Genomic DNA, 19,119 nt, shown 5'->3' with positions numbered 1-19,119 from the left:
TTTCGCGGCGTTGTAAGGGGTGGCTGCCACAAATCTCAGAACCTCCACCCGGTGCCCCGCCGAACTTTGTCAACTTTCCAAACTCGACATCACACCTTTCGCCACTTTGCGCATGTCCGACCCCGCCGCATCAAAGCTCGCCCGCGAAGAGGGCAACGCGCACTTCCGGCGGGGCCGCTGGGCCGACGCGGCCGCAGCATACGGGCGCGCGATCGCAGCGGACGAAAACGACGCGCTGCCGCGCGCGAACCGCGCCATGGCGTGGCTGAAGCTCGAGCGGTGGGTGCATCGAGCTCCATGGAGGCTTGCATGGAGTTGCCGCGACCTGCTCGCGGTGGATGAGATGTCTATGCGTCGCCTGCTCAGCTGTCTGCCGCTGACGCCAGATACGCCGCCGCGGCCGCGGACGCAACCGCCGCGCTCTCGATCGACCCGGCCCACCTGAAAGCGCGGTACCGGCGCGCACTGGCCCGGCGGGGGCTGGGCGACCTCGACGGCGCCGTGGCGGACCTCAGCGCGGTGCTTGCGCGCGGGGACAACCCGGCGGCGCGGGAGGAGCTGGGCGAGATCCACGCCGAGATCGTGCGGGCGGGGCGGGCGCAAGCGGCGGGGAGGGTCAAGGCGGAGGCGGAGGCTGAGGCGGGAGCTGAGGCGAGAGAAGTGGAGGCGGACAAGGTTCGGGTGGAGGACGCGGCTCGGGAGGACGCGGCTCGGGCGGAGCACAAGCCTGAGGCGGAGCACGAGCCTGAGGCGGAGCACAAGCCCGCCGAGGACAAGGCGGAGGCTCGAGCGAGTCCAGCGCCCCGAGCGGCGTCTGCGGCGAGCTTCGCGGCGCTGCGCGGGAAACGCGACGCGCGCCCGGCGTACGCTTTGCAGGCGGGCCTAACGGCCGTATCCACGAAGATGACGCCAAGGGGACAGTCCGCGCAGTCGCAGTCCGCGCCGGCCGGACCGACCTCCGTATCTCCCTCCTCGGCCTCGGCCCCGCCTCCCGCCGCGACACCTCCGCCCGCCTCGGCCCCGCCTCCCGCCGCGACACCGCCGCCCTCGGCCTCGCCCCCCTCAGCGCCCTCCACCTCCCCTCTGCCACCAAATCCCACCTCGACCGCCCCCGGCGCCGGCCTCGCCCTCCTGCGCGCGCTCCGCCCCCTCTCCCCATCGCAGCGATACGCCTATCTCCGCGCATACCCCGCGGGGGTCGTGCCCCGCATCCTCGCACCGACACTCGACCCCGAGGCGCTGGGGATGGTGCTGGGCGCGTTGTGTGCGGGCTCGAGTGGCGTGGGCGCGGGTGCGGACGGAGGAGGAGGGGAAGCAAAGTGGATCTACGAGATCATGGCGGGCCTGCGCCGCACCCCGCGCTGGCAGATCAACGCGGCGATGTTGAGCCGCGCCGAGCGGGCGGAGGGCGAGCGCGCGTGGGCGGCCGTGGGCGAGGGTGCGTATTGGTAGATCGCAGATCGTGGTCGTAGATCGTGGATTGTAGATCGATGGAGTGGGGCAGGAGAGGTACACGGATTCTGGCGAGAGGAGGGGATCCTGTCTGCAGCTCTGCGATCTGCCGTCTGCGCAATCTGCCTTCTGGCTCAAGGCTTCAAATGCGTGTGGACGTTGCGCAGAGCGGTCGCCAACCCCGCCTTCGCCGCCTTCGCCGCGCGTCCACCCCCCCCCCCGCCCTTGCCCTGCTCCCTGACAGGTCCAGCTCCAGCCACCGGCCACGAACAAAGTTCAGGAGACAGAGGATCAGGACGCACACGATCAGGACGCAGGACGCAGGACGCCGATCAGGACGATCAGGACGATCGGGCGACGGCATGCCCCCGGCCCTCCATTTGCATCCCTGCCAGTTCCCACGTTATCACCATGCTTATCGACCAGGGCGACGCTATCAAGATGCCGAGTGCTCCATCTCATGCCATGCCTCATCCCCTCCGCTTCACTCACCGACACGCCCTGACTGACGGCCGACTGCTCACAACTCAGATAACGACGCGCCAGGGGTCACAGGCTGATAGTGCCTTGCCTCCATCCAACCCAAATCCGCGGAATAATGCATGCCAGTTCTGAAAAAGCTTGCACAACTGGGGGTATCAGGTGTCGTTATTCACGTGTGACAGCCGTTCAAGTGTTCATGGGCGTCCAATCTACGTCTTGCTACGTCTTGCTGTAGTTGGTGTAGGTGTAGGTGTAGGTGGGTAGCTAGGTGGTGTGTATGAGCGGGAATCGATGATGGTCTTTGTGGATTTTAATGCAGAGAGGACTCTATTTGACGAGCGGAAGGAAGAAAAAGACCCAAAAGAAACACGGGGTGACAGCTTGCACGCGTGGATGCTGGCCAAAAGCTTGTCATCCGCATGGGAATCGTGCTCGTGGCGGTATAGCAAGTGGTGGCCAACTTGTTGCGGTACGAAAGCAATGGAGGGAGGTGCGGTGGTGGTGTGTGGATAGTGTGAGGTATGTGCGGTGGTGGATGTGGCGGTGGATGTGGATGGATGACGCTTGTGAGACAGTTCTTTACGGAGTGGCAGTAGTAATAATGAGAAGGCGGAGGGATATGCGGTCATATTCAATTGTTGTGACCTACAGAAAGCGTCAGTCTCCAGCAGAAGCGACTGAAGAGAAAAGAAAAACAAAAAAACTCACCCTTGACGTCGGCGGTTGTAGCAGAGGCGCGAGACGGTACGCTGTGGCCGTAACCGTAGCCACCGCCGTTCGAGTATGCGTACGACGGCACGCCAGCCGAGGCCGACTGTGCCGACGAGACGCTCGAAGGATCAACGACTCCCGCGGAGACATTGTTAGCCTGCGAAGTCGTTAGGCGACGGCGGGACACAGAGCTAGGAGAAGGCTCACGGGGAGCTGCGCCATTTCCACGGTAGCGCGGATCGAGGTCATCACCAGGAGTCGACGACTGCGTCCGGGGTGGGTAACCGTTGCTCATCTGCGGCTGCGTGGCGTAACCGCCAGCAGTCATCATCGAGTAAGAACCCGACTCACGCGAGTACGGCACCGCCCCGTTCTGCATGCCTGGGTACATGTGTTGCTGCGTGTGGTCAGGAGCGACCCCCTGCGAGTAGTACTGCGAGTGAGCGCCGTAAGGCGACGGCATGGTGCCGGGCGCGTAGCGGTAGCCCTGGCCGTACTGGCTCGCGCCGGGGTAGGCGGCGTAAGCGGGCGAGAAGGGCTGCGAGTAAAACTGCTGGTGGTGGGCGGCGGGCATTGACGATGCAGCAGAGTGACCGTTCACTGGCGACGCCACGCGGCTCGACTGCGCAGACTGGGCGGCGGCACCAGGCACAACACCAGGCGGGGGAAGGGGATAGCCAGACGGGTACCCGTACTGGTTGGGGTCGTGCATGTAGCCTCCGTATGGAGCCGACGCCTGCGTGGGAGTCTGGTACGGGGACTGGCCGTGAGTAACAGATGACCCGGCCGACGAGCTGGGGGTGCCAGCATTTGAGCCTTTGGACTTGCGAGGCTGGCGGCTGTTGGACGACTTGAGGCCGGCGGCCATCATCGCGGCGGCAACAGCCTGACGCGCTGCAGTTCCGGACCCACGACGCAGAGTGGGCGAAAGATGAGTGCGGTAGTGCTGCTGCAAGTTGTCCTGACGGCTGGTACGCGTCTCACAGCCTGGGTAGGGACATTTGAACGCCTTGATACCAGTGTGGATGCGCTGGTGACGCTGGAGGTGACCGCCAGTGGTGAAACCACGCTGACAGATGGGGCAGACATGAGGCTTTGGTTTGCCTTCAGCCGGCCCGGTAGCGCCGTTCTTGCCCTTTGTGGGCGGGGGCGGGGGAGGGCCTTGGGCAGGCGCGCCGTTAGCCCCGTCACCGGCTGGGACAGCCGATGGGGGTTGGTGGTCTGCGTCGTAGCCTCTGTTTGCGTCGTTTGGGGGCATGCCGAGCTGATGGGGAGGTCCTCCGACGGGCTGGCCGTAGTTGGACATTGGGTGGTGGGGGTTAAGGGCTGGTGGAAAAGGGCGGGACGGGTAGTCGCTAACTAGGAGCGATGAGTCTGTAGGGAGTGGGTGCGTTCAAGATGAGACGAGACGAGATAAAAATGGGACGTAAACGAAGACGGAGATGATGGTGACGAGCAACAGTGGTTAGGACAGGGGGGGGGGAGGCCGGAGGTACGGAGATGGGAGGAGGAAAGTCGATGAGGGAAATCAAAGGTGGATGGATGGTGGAGAGAGGGAGGGGCGCGTTAGGTGAGGGAAGGTGGGAGAGAGGGATTGGGTGGAATCAAGGTCGGGTGGTTGAAAAAAATGGGCCCGCCAATTAGAGGGTTGTTACCACCACACGGCCACAAGGGGTAAGCGCGGGCGGATGACCAAGGCCGATTCGGATCAAGTACCGCAGAGTTGCCGGTGTCGACGTGGATCCGTACAATGCAGTGATGGCAATGATATGCGTTGGATGCAAGTGACGGATTAAGAATGCAGGATGCAGGACAAGGATTGAGATGGAGGTGGAAAGAGATGACCGAGGCGTGAGGGAGAGGGAGAGGGAACAGTGACGACAAAAGGGTAACGGGAGCGAGGGCCAGAAGGGGACACCGGAGTTGTGTATAGTTGGAAGGATGGGGGTGACGGAGTGTATGAAATCGTTATAAATCGGGCGTCAGCCTACTGCAATTTCGGGGGCGAGACGAAGAGTGGGCATAATATATCAATTGGATGCGAGAAGACAACAACGCATAACGCGCCGCCACGAGCGGCTCTGTGCTCGCCACCATTGCCGCGGCTGTCGACAACAATGCCAACATCGGCAGCGCGAGGAGGGAGGGGGCTTGAACAAGCTTTGAAAAGGAAGGACGCGCCTGGCAGACAGCTCCCCCATCTGCCACGTCGTGCGAGTGGCGAGACTAGGAGGGACCTTCCTTGTCCGGTTGTCCCCGTCCCGCGTCGAGCGGTGGTAGCGCTGCTGGCAAACGACCACCGACACTGCTGCTCGCTGTCGCCGAGGCGGCGCGGCGCGTTGATGACAGGGGCCGAAGAGTGCGCCGTGGTGAAGTGAGGTGGCTCAGGTCCGCGGTCCAGGGCTAGGCCCCTAGATCCGCGTCCAGGTTGTCTCAACACATTAGGGAAAGATAAGATGCACGGATGGAGGATGGGCCATCGACGGCCGCCGATGCCGCCGGACTGGCGAGCATGCGTGCCGTGGTCGCGAGGGAAGGACGTACCAGGGGATGGAGTGGCAAAGGTTGATGAGTCAATTGTAAAAGCTGCGCCGAGCTGGGCGGGACCGGGAGCTTTGGAGATGGGATTGGATTTGGGGGATTGGATTAGCGGCCTTAGTTTGCAAGATGTGAATTGAGGGAGGGATGTGGGGAGTGCGATGAGGAGAATGTAGGAGATGGCAGGAGAGAGAGAGAGAGAGCAAGATGATAGCAGTGATTGAGATGGTGGTGGTGGTGAGTGGTGGTGAGTGGTGGGGGGGAGGAGGAGGAGAAGGAGGAAGGGCGATGACTCGGAGCGCGTTGCGGGGCAAAGTTTAGCGGCAGTGGCCGTGTGGCATGTGTTGAGTGGATTTGGGTGGGTTTGGGTGGACGGGGGTGGACGTGGGTGATGTGTGGGCGTTGTGGGCGGTGTGGACTGCGGCGGGATGAATTCACCCAGGCAGCAGGCAGGCAGCGGGCAGTAAGCAGCCAGTCACCTGTACTGTACAACGTGAGAGGATCCAGACGAGAGACAAGGGGACGAGGAGAGAGATCTCGCGGTAGAGTGCGGCTATCCACCGGGGGGGGGCGGGGGGAAAGGAGAGGCGGGGGAGGAGCACGCGCGTGCCAGCGTAAGAGAAGGCTCTCGGCATGCGTCGTTGGAGGACTGCTAGGCGATCAGACTCCGGCGTCAGAGCAGAGGAAGCGCTCAGAGGATCAAAGGCGAGGGCCAGGTGTGAGGCGCGCGGCGTTCGAGTTGGAGCTGGGCGGCCATGCGCGGGCTCAGAGATGACGGACGACCTTCCTCAGTGTGGTCGGATGGAGCTTGTGATATGCCCAATTCGGTCAACGCAGCAGGCACGCCTTTTCAGGGATGGCCATACCTCGTTGCGCGAACAGAGGGGCGCACTCGGGACTCGGGCCTTGGGCGTCCACCGGTTGAACCCTGCATGCGATCGGGCTTTCGCTTGATATATTGACCCTGGTAAATCGAGGGTGCTCACGGGTGCAAGTGGCTCCCTTCTTGCCGTCGCCCTTTGCGGCCTTTGGCTCATCTGGCTGGGTCGCGTGTTGGCACAGGGAGCATGAGGGCCCTCCCTTGGCTCTTCCCCTACACTTTGCCCTGGTCCCCCTGCCCACCGTTTTGGAGCCTCTGGTCCCTGTGCGCCCTGCAGTTGCAGGTCCCAAGGCCCCAACAAGAGCCAAGTATCGGCGTCCTCCGACTCCGCCTCCGCAGCATCTTTTCCTTCACTGAACAAATCCTACTCTCTCTCTCTCCTCACCTCCGATCTCTTCGATCTCTTCAACCTCCCCGTGTCATGGTGTCAGATGCAATCTCCCATACGCACATGTCATATGTGACGCGCGCGCCTTCTTCGCAGACCATGTGTCGTGCCTTCATACCTCAAACTCTGCATGACATCCCATCCTCCGCTTCCAACCAAACTCAACCACACCACCACCACCACCAGTAGTCGCCATGAGCCACTAGTAGTCGGTGTGAATGTGCCTCCATTCCACACCGTGACTGTAACACGCCTCCACGCCCGTGCCCAAGCTAAAGCCCAAGCCCAAGCCCACGCCGTAGTCTTGCTGACCTCACCAACACCATCCTCACTCTTACCATATCACCCAACTTCGTACGCCGCGGGCGCCGGGCATACCGCTCCCCTGGCCGCCGAACCGTCTTAGCCCCGTATCTCAGGGCGCCACTATTCATCCCTTCGGATGATCCCTAGACACCGGCGGAAGCCCTTCTCTGGCCACACCCCAAGCTCCAGCTGAGCCAAACCCAACCAGCCTCGGAAATTCCGCATCGTGGAGCGCGGAGCGAATGCCCGTGTTCTGCAGCTCTGCAGATTCGGCACCTGCTGCCGCGTTCCAGCCATGCCCCCCCTCAGCCATGCTCTGCTCGCGGGCTTGAAGAGCTCAAGGCCTCAAGGAGCGCGCTCGGACGCGGACCACGTCTCACCCGAAGCATTGTGCCTGTGACTCGCCAGCTTCCCAAGGCCCCCTAATTCTTCCCTGAGGCGAGCCCGTCGGCCACAGGGTACAAAGGGCCGCAAGGGAAGCCAGACGCGCTTGATTTGAATTGTAGAATCAGGCCGCCTGCCCTCCTCATCTCACGGGGCACGCTCAATGCCCTTTGCAGTTCCATTCTCCCACCTCAGTTCTCCATTTCTCTCCGAACGCACACGGCGGCACGCTTCCATCCGCCCCTTCTGTGCTTCCCCCGCAGCCGCTGCACACCACCGCCTCCATCTCCAACGCTTCAGTCGCCGGCCCTATCACGCTGCTGACGCAGCGGCACGGCTCCGCCCCGATCCCCATGTGGTAGACGGCTCAAGCACGTCGTCAGCCCTCCGCATGACGCATGCGTGCCAACTCGCGACGTCAGCGCATCAGCGCCAACTGCGGTTGGCCGATGTACGCCGTGTCGTGTGGCATGCGCGCTCGTGTCATGCCCACAAACCACAAGACAAGACGCAAGACAAAAGCTCTTGTGCCAAACGCCTCCTCGCGCCCTCGCTCCATTCCGAGGTTCCGAGGCTCGAGCGCCACTGCCCCCGTCCGCACAGACCCACGCCATCCTCGTTCCACCCACTCACAACCGCATCCTGTCCCCGGCCCACCCGATGCCAAGAGGCGAAGCGAGAGGACAGGCGAGGTCATAGCCGCGGTGAGCGGCGAGCATGCGGGCGAGCATATGCGACAAGCGGTTGCCTCCATGCAAAAAGTGGAAATCAGAGGCGTCAGCTCTTGCATTAAAGATGTGGATGGAAGAATGCGCACCATTCTTCTGTCCGAAGCGGTAATTGAAACGTAAACAAGCTTGTGTCTCCTGAACACGGGGTTGTCCAGGTCGCGTCGCGTTGAAGGATCGTAGGGTGCAGTGATGAAAGGATCCCAGGGTGAGAGGCTGGCGCCGACGGGTCAACCTGCCGACGGTTTCGGTGTGCAGTTTGGCGGCATCAAGACTGGCGCCGTCGACTTCGGCATGCCCTCCCGAAATTTACAGCTTATCTCTCCAAACGCTGGAGATAGAGTTCATCATATCTTTGCCACATGGCAGCGTCAAGGTTTGTCACGTAGCTGCGTACGTCGGGTTGTGAGCTTCATCGCAGGCGCCCTCCGACGACGGGTCGCCTCCATTGCTCGGCTCCCTGTGAGCGCGTTATCAGCTTCTCGAAGTTTCATGTTTGCTCGTCAGCTTTCTGATCGTCGGATCGCCATCACATCCCTGGTCGTAGGGAGTGGGTGATGGCCTGATAGGGTTGATGCAGATCAGGTGTGCGTCGCCGAGATCTGAGATAAGCAAAGCCTGCAGGATCGAGGGACCGTGATGAGGGTGAGTCGAGTTGGGCGGGAGGGCGTGTGTTGGCGGGGAGGGCTCTTGACAGTGTGTGGTCAGAGGCAGTCAGGGCCTCGGCCTGGATGGTAGCAGCAACGAGCAATGCGATTAGGATGGAGTCAGCCTACAACCTCGAGATGTGTAAAGCGTTGCGTAAGTGGGTCAGGATGCACGCGTGTTGACGAGGGGAGTTGATAGATAGCCGCCACCTGTTCAAGCGAAAGGCAACTACTCTTGTTGAGACAGCAGCATGACGAGATTGGACGAGTACGGCATGACAATGTCGGCCCCTTGTGGCCCTGCGCGATAAGACTCGGCGTCTTGATGTCGACGAGTGATGGACGACGAGTGATGGGGCTTGTCCAGGTGGCTCAGAGCGATTTGAAGCCCCTTGGGCTTTGGGCTCCTCGTGTCCTCGGGGTCTAATAATGGCTTTGCGGCCTGAGTCCGACGCGCCGATGAGATGTGGGTGGAGTGTCGATCTTTCAGGGTTGTTGAGGAACGTGTGGGCGTGTATGTGTGTATTGGGTATAATGGGATCGCCAGCGACGTCGGCGTACCTGTGATGGGGCGCTAGGGTCCGAGGGACGATAGGCCGGAGCATTCTGCAGGCTTCGAGCCGAGGTACTGTACGTAGATGCCAAGCGCGTGGCACTCTTGCTTGGGAATTGGGTGCTAGGGCGCTCCATACACAGTACGACTGTGAGACATGAGGCCCCACCACCTGTCGAATTGATCACGAGTTAGGTGACCTAAAACGGTCAACACAGCTGCAATCAGAAACGAAGGAGTGTTGGGGGATGAGAATCGAGTGTGGCGACGCGTCCAAGATGTAGGAGCGAGACAAGGAGAGGGGAAGGAAGGTGCGGCTGAAGCGCCAGCACGTCTAGCTGGAGGGAGGAGACAGTCAATTCCGCCATATCGGTGGGATACAGAGTGCAGCAGAGGTCGTCTCTGGCCTGGAGGCTAGAGGTGAACAGTAGCTGGGGAAGGGAGCAAAAGTGGTGACGATTTATTGTTGCGCTTGAGCATGCTGATTGTCAGTCCAGCCAGGATCGATGAGAGTACCCGCGGCATTATCTCCACCCAAGTTGACGGATGGCGCGGAGGGCGACTGTGAGATTGCGGTGAGGAACGAGTGTCAGAGGATGGACATATATCAGAGTGGAGGGGTGGGAGGGTGATCGTCATGACCGGTCAGTGCGAGGAGGTGCCGAGAGCAGGTGTAGATGGCAGAATGGTGGATGTGAACAGCCTCGCGGTGCTGTAGCTCACCAGCAGTGCAATGAAAGAGGTAATGGACAAATGCAGTCAAGTTGCGCCTTCAATAGAAGAGAGGGAACGACTGGGAGAATGGGAGAAAGAGAGAACGAGAGGAAGAGGATGAAGAGGAAATATGGCGAGATGCTCGTGCCGGGGGGGGGGGGGGGGGGGGTGAACAGGGCGGACTTGTCCCATCAAGCCGCCTTCCTTCCTCCCCATTGTTACTGCTGTCATGCCCGTTGCGAGGGCTCGAGATCTCCTAGGTTTATGAACACACAGCACACCCAGAGGGGAAACGCGCTGGGCGAGCATATTCCCACAGCGAGGGTTTCCTTTCACCGTTGTTCTATGAAGTTGCCCACAGTCAGCCGGACGTCAGGATACTTGTGCCCGATGGTCACCAGGTACTTGATATGCTTGGAAGGGTTTGTTGCTTTGGAACTGTGAGCTCAATCAGCTTTCGCGTGCATTGCACGACCCACGACGGGCGGCGATTGCATGGGGCGCAGTGATATTGATATTGAGAAGGGAGAGGTTCAATGGAAAAGGCGGGAGACAAGTGATCAGTCCAACTCTACAAACTGAACACCCCGGGCTTCCCCACTGCTGGTTGGTCCCGCACTAATTAGAGAATGGAAGGCCAACACGGAGTACACGAGATGCGAACGCGCATGGCGGCACTGGCATACATGATACCCATCTCCTCTTCCACATTTGGGATTCTCCGCTGGCTCCCAGCCCATCAATACAGCATACATGCACGAACAAATACAACGTGAACGAGTCTACTCTTCGCCCTCCTCGTCCTCAGTGTCATCCTGCGACCCGTGATGTGTGAAGTCGTACAGAGATTGCGGCAAAAACTCGCTGACGTCCGGCAAGACCAAATCCTCGAAAATAGCCGACTCAGATAATGCAGCCGCACGGGGTGGACCGTTGTCTGGGGCGCTGGCGCCTTCGGTTCCACCTCCGCCCGCGCTTCCGCCTGTGTCCCCTGCTCCTTCCCCTTCCCCCTCCCCTCCCGCACTCCCGGCGCCGCTCGAGACGGGCATGCCCGCTTGGTCGAACACAATGCCAAACCGCCTTCCGTCATTAAGGCGCCGGCGGGCGCGGCGTAAGGGAGGGCTCTCCTCGCGCGCCCGGCGCTGGCTCCCATACTCTTGGAGCCAGCTCATGCTCTCTCCAGAAGGCTCGGGGGAGTTTGACCGCCGCCTGGTTCGCCTCGGATATCCGTGGGTGGTGAAGGCGCGCGGGAACGACACGGACCCCGCGGCATTCAAACTCCCACGCACTCCGAAAGAGTGGAAGACCGGCTCGTCTCCCTCTAGCTCCCCCACTCCTTCTCCCTCTCTGGCCGTCTCCCGATCCCTAGCGCCCACTCGAGGGGTGCCGGGCTGGAGACGCTGAGGCGGCTCGTCGTAGATGAACATGGGCGCAGGCGTGGCCTCACGTTCGCCGGTGCGCGCCTCCCGCCTCGCATGTGTCGACCAGTACGGGTCTGGCAGGGCAATCCACTCTTCCCAAGAGCGGGTGGCGTCCCGTGCACGCGAGTTGCGAATAAGATTCGACGCGGTTTCCGCGATGCGGCGCGGTGATGCCGAGGCAGAAGCCAGACGCTGTACCGCGATGTGCTGCTGTCAGAAAATTCCCCGGGGCGGAGGGAAGGAAAGTATAGAGGCGAACTTACGTTTACGAAGCCCTCCCAGGCGGCAATGACTACCTCGTCGCCCTGTGCCGCAGCGTCAATGATGCTTTGGAGGCGCAGGTCTTGTCCGCGGGCATGGATGCAGATTGGTTCGCGCGAGAGAGCTTCACGGCTGGCGTGAGTGACGGAGGCCAGAAAGGTGGGTTGAGAAGGAAGATGGTAGACCACTAAGGCAGGGGGGTCTGAATGGAGTACTATGGAGTGTGTGCTGCGACGAATACCCACTGGATTGCGCGCAACACATCCATGGCGCGTCGGTCCGCCTCGCGCGGGACTGGCTTGCCCATCGCCGGAATTGATGCCCCGCTCGCAGTCGCTCAGCTCGTCTCGACTGTATTTCAAAGGCGTCGCGGCCAGCGCGTATGCTTGCTGGAAGGGCAAGCGTTCTGGTTTTGGAGTGCGGTGTCCAGACCGTGGAAGAGTTGTAGGGTGGGTGTTTGTGACGCTCCGTCCGTTCCCGCGCGAAGTAAAGGTCGCGTGGGTGGCAACGGGAGCAAATGCAACCCCGTGATCATTACCACGACATCCACAATCAATAACTTCTGATTTGGACACCGATCCACAGACCACCGAACTCGCCATGCCGAAGATCCGCACAAGCCGTACCAAGCCGCCTCCCGAGGGGTTTGAGGACATTCAGTGAGGGCTGGGCTGGACTATCTGACCGCAGGGATGTACTCGAGGAGTACGAGAAGAAGATGCGTGACGCGGAGACCGAGAGCCACGAGGGCAAGCGCAAGGTTGAAGCTGTGTGGTGAGTTCTGCTGGTGATCCGTAGCACGGTAACGGAGCCAAGCGGTCTCTTAGAGGGCGGTTAAAGGATCGCGTGCTGCCGCGCTGCATATCCTAGTAGAGAGCTAAACGCAGGCCGATCATGCGCATCTCGCACGCCCGATCGCGGTACATCTACGACTTGTACTACAAGCGCGAGCTCATCAGCCGACAGCTGTACGACTGGCTTCTAAAGCAGGGCTATGCGGACGCCAAGTGAGTGCTTTAGATGACTTTAGTCGGGACCTGCGCTGACCGCAGCTTGATAGCCAAGTGGAAGAAGTGGGTTGTCGAGGAGCCATAGTAAGATGCTGACCACCTCCTTACTTATCCTTCAACAATCGTGCGTGTTCTGACTTCCCGCGGTGCATCCTTTCTTTCTCAAACTTCTCTGCCCGCTCCGCGTGTCCACTGCGCGCTGTTCCCCACCTGACGATGATCGTACTCCTACATCACTCCAATCTGCAGGCAAGGATACGAGCGCCTCTGCTGCGTCAGGTGCGTCCAGGTCAAGGATAGCAACTTCCAGGGCTCGACCTGCATCTGCCGCGTCCCCAAAGCCAGCCTCAAGAAGGGCATTGTCGTCGAGTGCCCTAACTGCGGTGAGCTCACTACTTTGGCGCGTTCTCCGCATCGCAAGCTAACCCCAGGCTGCCGTGGCTGCGCCTCGGGCGACTAGTGTGTCATACCCATGCTCCGTACTATATGCATGTAGTTTTAGTGTGTGCGCGGCGAGGCTTCTGAACACGCCGAGCATGGTCCCGAACTCGATTGTCAGGCCTTACGTTCGCTCTCCGACACTGGTTCGAACGGCGTCGCTGTGACGCGCTTCTGAAACGCCGGAAGGCCGGATGATCGGGCTACTTGCCGACGCGCGCTGTGTATCTCCACCACATTCCACTCACTTCACCATGGAGCCGACGACCCCCGTCAAGCCCGCCGACATCCTCGCGCGTCTGCCGGGAGCCTTTGATGCGGCGCACAAGGCAGGCGACCTCATTTTCTTTGACAGCAGCGTGCGGACAGTGCACGGCGAGTTTCCCGTGAGTCCGCTTCCCACCTTCGACCAGCTTCCTCGAGTTGTGCTCTCGAGGGGAGTGTCTGCTCGCCATTGTGGCACGGCCATAGTCGGGCTATGGAGCGACTAACCCCAGTTTGAGGTGCGCACAGCACCTGCGCTCGGCGAGAAGAAGAAGGCTGCCGAGGCCCAGGAAGGACCGGAAGGCCCGGAGACAAAGCGGAAGCGCGTCGATGCCCCCGAGCGCCCGTCGCCCTTCCGCCCGCCCTACGTTCCGGGACTTTACGTGGGCAGCGTGGCCGGCGTCGACGGCGAGGTGAACCAGAGTGTGCTGGTGAGTCTACGAGCGCTAGCGAGGCTGCTTCTCCTGCCTGCGTGCGCTGCAGTGACACTCTAACACCAGCTCAACAAGTTCGCCATTCTGCCGCAGCACTTCCTCCTCTGTCCCGTTGAGGAGGAACCGCAGTCACTCCCGCCGACCCCAGGACAGCTGGCGCAGGCGTACGCCTTCCTCCTCGCGGCGAGCCGCGAGCGCCGCGATCTCCTCGCATTCTACAATGGCGGACCGGGTGCTGGGGCGAGCCAGCGCTGGCGCCACATCCAGTTCGTTGAGGCGCGCCCGCCCGTCGAGAGCTGGGTGCGGAGCATGGTGTTTGAGAGGCCAGGTGAGTGCATATAGTCACTTGGGTTTGCGCGGAGACAGGCTCGAGGACACACGACGGATCCCGCTGGCGCAGCGCTGACTCCAGATCGCGCAGTCATCCACCCCACCCTGCCATACCTGCATATCGTGCACCCACTCCCGCCCTCGCACAACCTTCCCTCGCCAATGAGCGCCGACGACCTCGTCGAGCTCGCAGACCGCCTCGCGCCAGCCCTCATGCGCTCCTTCGACCTTGCGTTCGACGCGCTGCGTCGCGCCGGCGGCGACCGCTCGCAGGGCTGGAACCTCCTCATGACGCTGTGAGTCCCTCTGTCCTCCACGGAGGGCGTTGCGACTCCTCTGCCGCTTCGCTCATGCACCCCCTCCTTACATGCTGACCCCAGCGAACACCTCCACCTCATCCCGCGCTCGTCACCGACGTACGTCTCTGAGACGCTTGCGATCGACATCAACTCGCTTGGCTACGCGGGTATGCTGCTGGTCAAGAGCGAGGCGGAAGATGCGGCACTCGACAGCGTTGCGAAGGCTGAGGGCGGGCTCGTGGGCATCATTGCGCGCTGCGGCATCCCGCGCGAGTTTGGCGAGCAGGCCCTCGAGGCCGACGCGACGCAGCACGGCGGCGCAGGCGCCGCATTCGATGGCCTGTGAGACTGCGCGCGGGCGAGGCTCATCGCAGCGAGGCAAAAGCCGCCGCAAAGCCCAGAATGTAGATCGAGGCATCGCTGTTGGTACTGCTGTGCGCCAAGCTATCCACGACCATGCAAGTCATCTATCTCCTGCATTGCTAATCCGTACATTCTATCATCTGATCTACTACAAGTTGGACTCGCGGATGAGCGAGGAGGCCAGCTTGAACGCTGGTGCCGGGTCCTGCCGCGCCATCTCGGAGAGTGTGAGCAGCTTCTTGACGCCCACGTTGAAGTCGGGGCGCCCCTGCTCGCCGAAGCGTGCCTCGCGCAGCATGCTCATGCATTTCTGCAGCTCCGAGTGGTCAAACATCTTGATCTCCTTGAGGACGTGCTCAACCGCGTCGAGTGACGTCAGTGGGGACACAGGGATGTCCGTGTCGAAGGCATCCTGCACGCCCATGTCGGCAAGGATGGACCGGTTGCTCGTCGTCGCGAGGATAAGCAGGCGGCGGCCCTTGGGTGGGCGCTTGCCAAACAGCACGACGAGCGCCTGCAGAACACCGTTGGAGAAGCGGGGCCCGATCGGGTTCCAGTCAAGCAAGCGCTCGATGTTGTCGACGACGATTACAGATGATGGCGACTTGTACGCGTCCGAGAACACCTTGTGCAGATGTGCGATCTTCTGTGCCTCTCCGTAGCCAACCATCTGCTCCGGCGAGATGAGCTTGATGAAGGGGAAGTCGGACTGCATCGCAATGGTCGCTGCGAGCGCAGTCTTGCCTGAACCGGTCGGGCCGTGAAGGAGCGCAGCAATGAGGGGGGTGCGCTCCGAGTGCCGCACCTGCTGCACCAGCAGCGAGCCGTCATTGAGGATTTCGTTGATCGACTTCGAGTAGTGGATCATTCCCATCGTCACGACCTGCTGCAGCTCCTCCTCGCTCACGCCGAACGCAGGCTGCACCTCGTCGAGCGCGTGCATGAAATCAGCACGCATGATCTTGAGGTTCTCGACGTCATCAAAGGCCGCGACGGACCCGACCTTGACGTGACGGTTGAACGCGAACGAAGTTGCGCTCTTGACGAGGCCGTTGAGTTCGGCGCCGGAGAAGTTCTTGGTGTGTGCGGCGAGTTCGGCAAGGTCGACGTCATGCCCCATCACACCGTTGTCACGCATCTTGGCAGTGTGGATGTTGAGAATCTGGAGGCGGCCGTGCTCGTCTGGCAGCGAGATCTCGATGTGCACCTCGAGACGCCCTGGGCGGAGGAGCGCCTCGTCGATCATATCCATGCGGTTTGTCATGCCGATGATGAGAACGTTGTTGAGTTGGTCCACGCCGTCCATCTTGGAGAGCAGCTGGTTGACAACCGAGTCGCCGACACCGGTGCCAGAGTTGGTCGAGCCACGCTGCTTGCAAATGGCGTCAAGCTCGTCGAAGATGATGATGTGCAGGCCTGACTCATCGCCCTTCTCCTTCTGCTCCTTCTCGGCGTCCGCAAACAGTTTGCGAATGTTCTCCTCAGACTGGCCCACAAACTTGTTCAGAATTTCGGGGCCGTTCACGACCTTGGGCTCGCGCGCATTGAGCATCTTGCCGATCTGGCGTGCCATAAGAGTCTTACCCGTACCGGGCGGGCCGTAGAGGAGAATACCCTTGACGTGCTGGATGCCGAGCTTATCAACAAGCGCCGGAGGGAAGATGCGAGATGCGAACGCGCGGCGGAAGATAGCGCTGAACTCGGTGTCCAGACCACCAATCCCCATGTCCTCGAACTTGAAGTTGGGTGCAAGAATCGCGTTTTGTGAGCGCATCTTGGAGCTACTCTTGAGCTTCATGTTGGACGCAGGGTCCTTCGACCACAAGATCTCGGAGCCCTCCATGACTATGCCGGTCGCGCCCTCTTGCCCGTCGAGGGTCGAGACGTTGCGCACAAGCGCCTTGAGCTGGTGTCCACGGTAGTCGAATACCAAGCTTTGAAGGGGCGTCAGAGGCATGTTCGGGAATGCATTGATGAACGCGGCCGACATGTCTTCGGCATCGAACAAGTCAGCAGTCTCCTTGCGCTTGACCAAGAAGCCGACTTCGAGCTCGACATCGGACGCAAAGTCGCCGCTGCCAGGGTAGTACGGTTCGCAGTCGACCGTCTCACCAACAGCGGACAGCCCGATCCACTGCCGCTGAATCTTGGATGGGCCGAGATGCCGGGGCGGAAGCGTCCCAGTGTTGTCCCGAATAATCGAAAGGATGTACTTGCCCCGAAGGATCACACACTCGACATCCTGGGGAAAGTCGGCCGGATTGACAACCAACCGGTTGGTCAGCGCCAATGGGTCAGACGGGCAAGGTGCGATGCCGAAACTGCGATTAGTTCCATCAAAGATGTGACTTCAGCCACTCACGTTCCACGTCCGCTGCCGCCGCTTGACTGCTGGCCATACTGCTGACGAGGTGCGGGGGATGAGGGGAGCGGCCGCTGCTGAGGCGGTGCTGGTGCGCGGTACTCGGACTTCTCTTCGGGGTACCCGTACTGGTCGTGGCGGGGTGGTGGTGCTGAAGGAGTATATCCACCCTGGCTACCACCACCATAACCTCCGTGCCGGCCACTCTGCTGGCCGTACCCGGCCTGCTGGCCATACTGCTGGCCGCCGTATCCACCCTGGCCGCCGCCCAGCCCGGAGGGCGGTGCTGGTGAGCGGGAGGGTGGGAGAGACGCGCTCGAGCCCGCCTCGGAGGGTACACGATCGTATGGCCCGCCGGCGCCGGCTCTGCGCGCCGCGGGTGCGCTGGGGTCGTTGCGTTTGAAGAAAGACATGATAAGCGAGAGATGAAGGACCGAGATGACCCCGACGTGGATCATAAGGTCGTGGTGGAGGTGGCGACGTGGGGCCGGACATCTGTCGTTCTCCATCCACGGGACCAAATCTTTCCACCAACACCTCCACTCTTCTGGACCACGGCATGAGACTTCTGACACATCAACAACACGGCCGCTGCCATGTCGAATCCGACGGACGACGAGCTGCGCGCAGCCGTGCGTGAGGCGCGCGAAGCACACCCTGACTTGGGCGTCCTCAAGCTACTGGTGGCAGTCAAGGAGAAAGGCGTCACCGTGAGCGAGAAGCGTTTCCGCAAGGTGCTGTCCGAGGTCGGCGGAACCGTGGCGGGCGGCGCCGCCGTTGCCGCCTCCAAGCCGGCGAAGAAGAAGAAGGGCAAGAAAAGCCGTCGCGTCGGCGACCACCTCGAGCCCGAGACGCATTTGGACGCCACACTCGACATTAAGGCTATCGCACCAAAGGTCAAGGCTGCCATGTTCGGCGGCGCACGCGGGAAGGGCCTGGTTGCGGCTGAGGAGCTGCAGATGGGCGAGATGATCTGGCGCGAGGAGCCGTTCATGGCGTGTGCGAGCCCGTGAGTATTCAAATGGGACGGGACGGCTCTGACTTCAGTGCTCTTCATCAGATGCTCAGCGCCAACCAGATGTGCAATCATTGTCTCGCGGCATGGGACCGCCTTCCTCGCACTGTCGCCGCGTGCCCGAAGTGTCCGGCCGCTTTCTGCTCCCGTCTGTGTCTGCAGCGGGCGCAAGAGTCGTCCCACCACCCCCTTCTGTGCGAGGGCACCAACCCCGCGGCCGCACCGCTGAATGAGTTCATCCAAGGCCGCGAGTGGCGCTCCCTTGGCATCGTGGCCCGCATCCTGGCGCGGTTCCTCGGCACGCGCGCGTGGGAGGGACCCGACGCCGCCAAGGCCTACGATGCACGTATCTTCTCCTTCGCCCGTGTGAACATGGAGGAGCGCGAGCGTGACAACCCCGCTTTCGTCGCCGAGTCCGGCACCATCACCGCTCTTTGGGGCATGGCACACCAGTTGCTCCTCAGCGCACTGCATCCTCAGACTGAGCTCGAACAGGCTCGCCTTGCGAAGATCCTGCGTAAGGGCGGACGGCAAGTCACCCCGTTAACCGACGAGGAAGAGCAGCGCTGGTTCTCGTACCACGCGTTCCTCGAGCTACTGGGAATGGTCAACATCAACCTTGAGGACTCCGGCGGTCTCTACGCTCTGCACGCGCATCTGAATCACTCGTGCGAGCCAAACGTGCAGGTGAGTGCGAGGCAAGGCTCGACTGTCGAGTCGCAGCCTTCACAGGCTGTAGCCTATCGATAGCCCAGAGCTGATGCCAGGTCCGCAACCTACCGAAGGGCTGGACGCCGCCCGACTCTCTCCCCGCTCCTCTACCGGAGCGCATGCAGCGCGGCACGCACAAGCTGACCCTGCTGGCGCGCGAGACCATCCCGGAAGGCAAGGAGCTCACCATCTCCTACGTGCCGCTGGACATGCCGCGCAGCGAGCGACAGAAAGCGCTTCGCATGGGCTACGGGTTCTGGTGCGATTGCGTGCGGTGTGAGCGCGAGAACCCTTCGAAGCAGGGCAAGACAAACGGAGGCGAGGAGACGCACAAGAATGACGTCGTCGGGAGCATCGCTACCGGCGTGCGAAGCCTTACCGTGGGCCAGTAGTTGTAATCCAGCATCAATACCATGCATATATTTCG

General features: G+C 61.5%; 8 protein-coding genes across 8 annotated transcripts; 5 read left to right on the top strand and 3 right to left on the bottom strand.

The window, feature by feature from the left end:
- Window positions 1–112: 112 nt before the first annotated feature.
- Window positions 113–1,452, top strand: COLE_05060 (uncharacterized protein; the record flags this gene model as incomplete). The annotated part of the gene is made up of 2 exons (XM_018426744.2): window positions 113–279; window positions 387–1,452. 2 exons carry the CDS (start codon window positions 113–115, stop codon window positions 1,450–1,452), a joined length of 1,233 nt encoding a protein of 410 aa, XP_018278117.1.
- A 1,114-nt stretch (window positions 1,453–2,566) lies between these two features.
- Window positions 2,567–3,904, bottom strand: COLE_05059 (uncharacterized protein; the record flags this gene model as incomplete). Its single annotated transcript, XM_018420051.2, has 1 exon — window positions 2,567–3,904. The coding sequence occupies one exon, from the start codon at window positions 3,902–3,904 to the stop codon at window positions 2,567–2,569; it is 1,338 nt and encodes a 445-aa protein (XP_018278119.2).
- Window positions 3,905–7,540: 3,636 nt separating this feature from the next.
- COLE_05058 (uncharacterized protein) lies at window positions 7,541–7,993 on the top strand (the record flags this gene model as incomplete). The annotated part of the gene is made up of 1 exon (XM_018423466.2): window positions 7,541–7,993. One exon carries the CDS (start codon window positions 7,541–7,543, stop codon window positions 7,991–7,993), a length of 453 nt encoding a protein of 150 aa, XP_018278120.1.
- Window positions 7,994–10,566: 2,573 nt separating this feature from the next.
- COLE_05057 (uncharacterized protein) lies at window positions 10,567–11,773 on the bottom strand (the record flags this gene model as incomplete). Its single annotated transcript, XM_018426028.2, has 3 exons — window positions 10,567–11,412; window positions 11,469–11,598; window positions 11,712–11,773. The coding sequence occupies 3 exons, from the start codon at window positions 11,771–11,773 to the stop codon at window positions 10,567–10,569; spliced, it is 1,038 nt and encodes a 345-aa protein (XP_018278121.1).
- Window positions 11,774–12,066: 293 nt separating this feature from the next.
- Window positions 12,067–12,936, top strand: COLE_05056 (uncharacterized protein; the record flags this gene model as incomplete). The annotated part of the gene is made up of 6 exons (XM_018421413.1): window positions 12,067–12,125; window positions 12,157–12,240; window positions 12,354–12,473; window positions 12,519–12,539; window positions 12,726–12,859; window positions 12,908–12,936. 6 exons carry the CDS (start codon window positions 12,067–12,069, stop codon window positions 12,934–12,936), a joined length of 447 nt encoding a protein of 148 aa, XP_018278122.1.
- Window positions 12,937–13,168: 232 nt separating this feature from the next.
- Window positions 13,169–14,587, top strand: COLE_05055 (uncharacterized protein; the record flags this gene model as incomplete). The annotated part of the gene is made up of 5 exons (XM_018421414.2): window positions 13,169–13,300; window positions 13,412–13,609; window positions 13,679–13,940; window positions 14,025–14,238; window positions 14,323–14,587. 5 exons carry the CDS (start codon window positions 13,169–13,171, stop codon window positions 14,585–14,587), a joined length of 1,071 nt encoding a protein of 356 aa, XP_018278123.1.
- A 165-nt stretch (window positions 14,588–14,752) lies between these two features.
- On the bottom strand, window positions 14,753–17,379 carry COLE_05054 (uncharacterized protein; the record flags this gene model as incomplete). Its single annotated transcript, XM_018420877.2, has 2 exons — window positions 14,753–16,925; window positions 16,967–17,379. The coding sequence occupies 2 exons, from the start codon at window positions 17,377–17,379 to the stop codon at window positions 14,753–14,755; spliced, it is 2,586 nt and encodes an 861-aa protein (XP_018278124.1).
- Window positions 17,380–17,562: 183 nt separating this feature from the next.
- On the top strand, window positions 17,563–19,084 carry COLE_05053 (uncharacterized protein; the record flags this gene model as incomplete). Its single annotated transcript, XM_018426745.2, has 3 exons — window positions 17,563–17,975; window positions 18,014–18,668; window positions 18,749–19,084. 3 exons carry the CDS (start codon window positions 17,563–17,565, stop codon window positions 19,082–19,084), a joined length of 1,404 nt encoding a protein of 467 aa, XP_018278125.1.
- Window positions 19,085–19,119: the final 35 nt, after the last annotated feature.

Source organism: Cutaneotrichosporon oleaginosum, assembly GCF_008065305.1.
Source record: "Cutaneotrichosporon oleaginosum strain ATCC 20508 chromosome Unknown ATCC20508_contig04, whole genome shotgun sequence".
NCBI lineage: Eukaryota > Fungi > Basidiomycota > Tremellomycetes > Trichosporonales > Trichosporonaceae > Cutaneotrichosporon > Cutaneotrichosporon oleaginosum.
The sequence above is the reverse complement of the archived record's forward strand: the minus strand, read 5'-3'. Positions and strand labels throughout refer to the sequence as shown.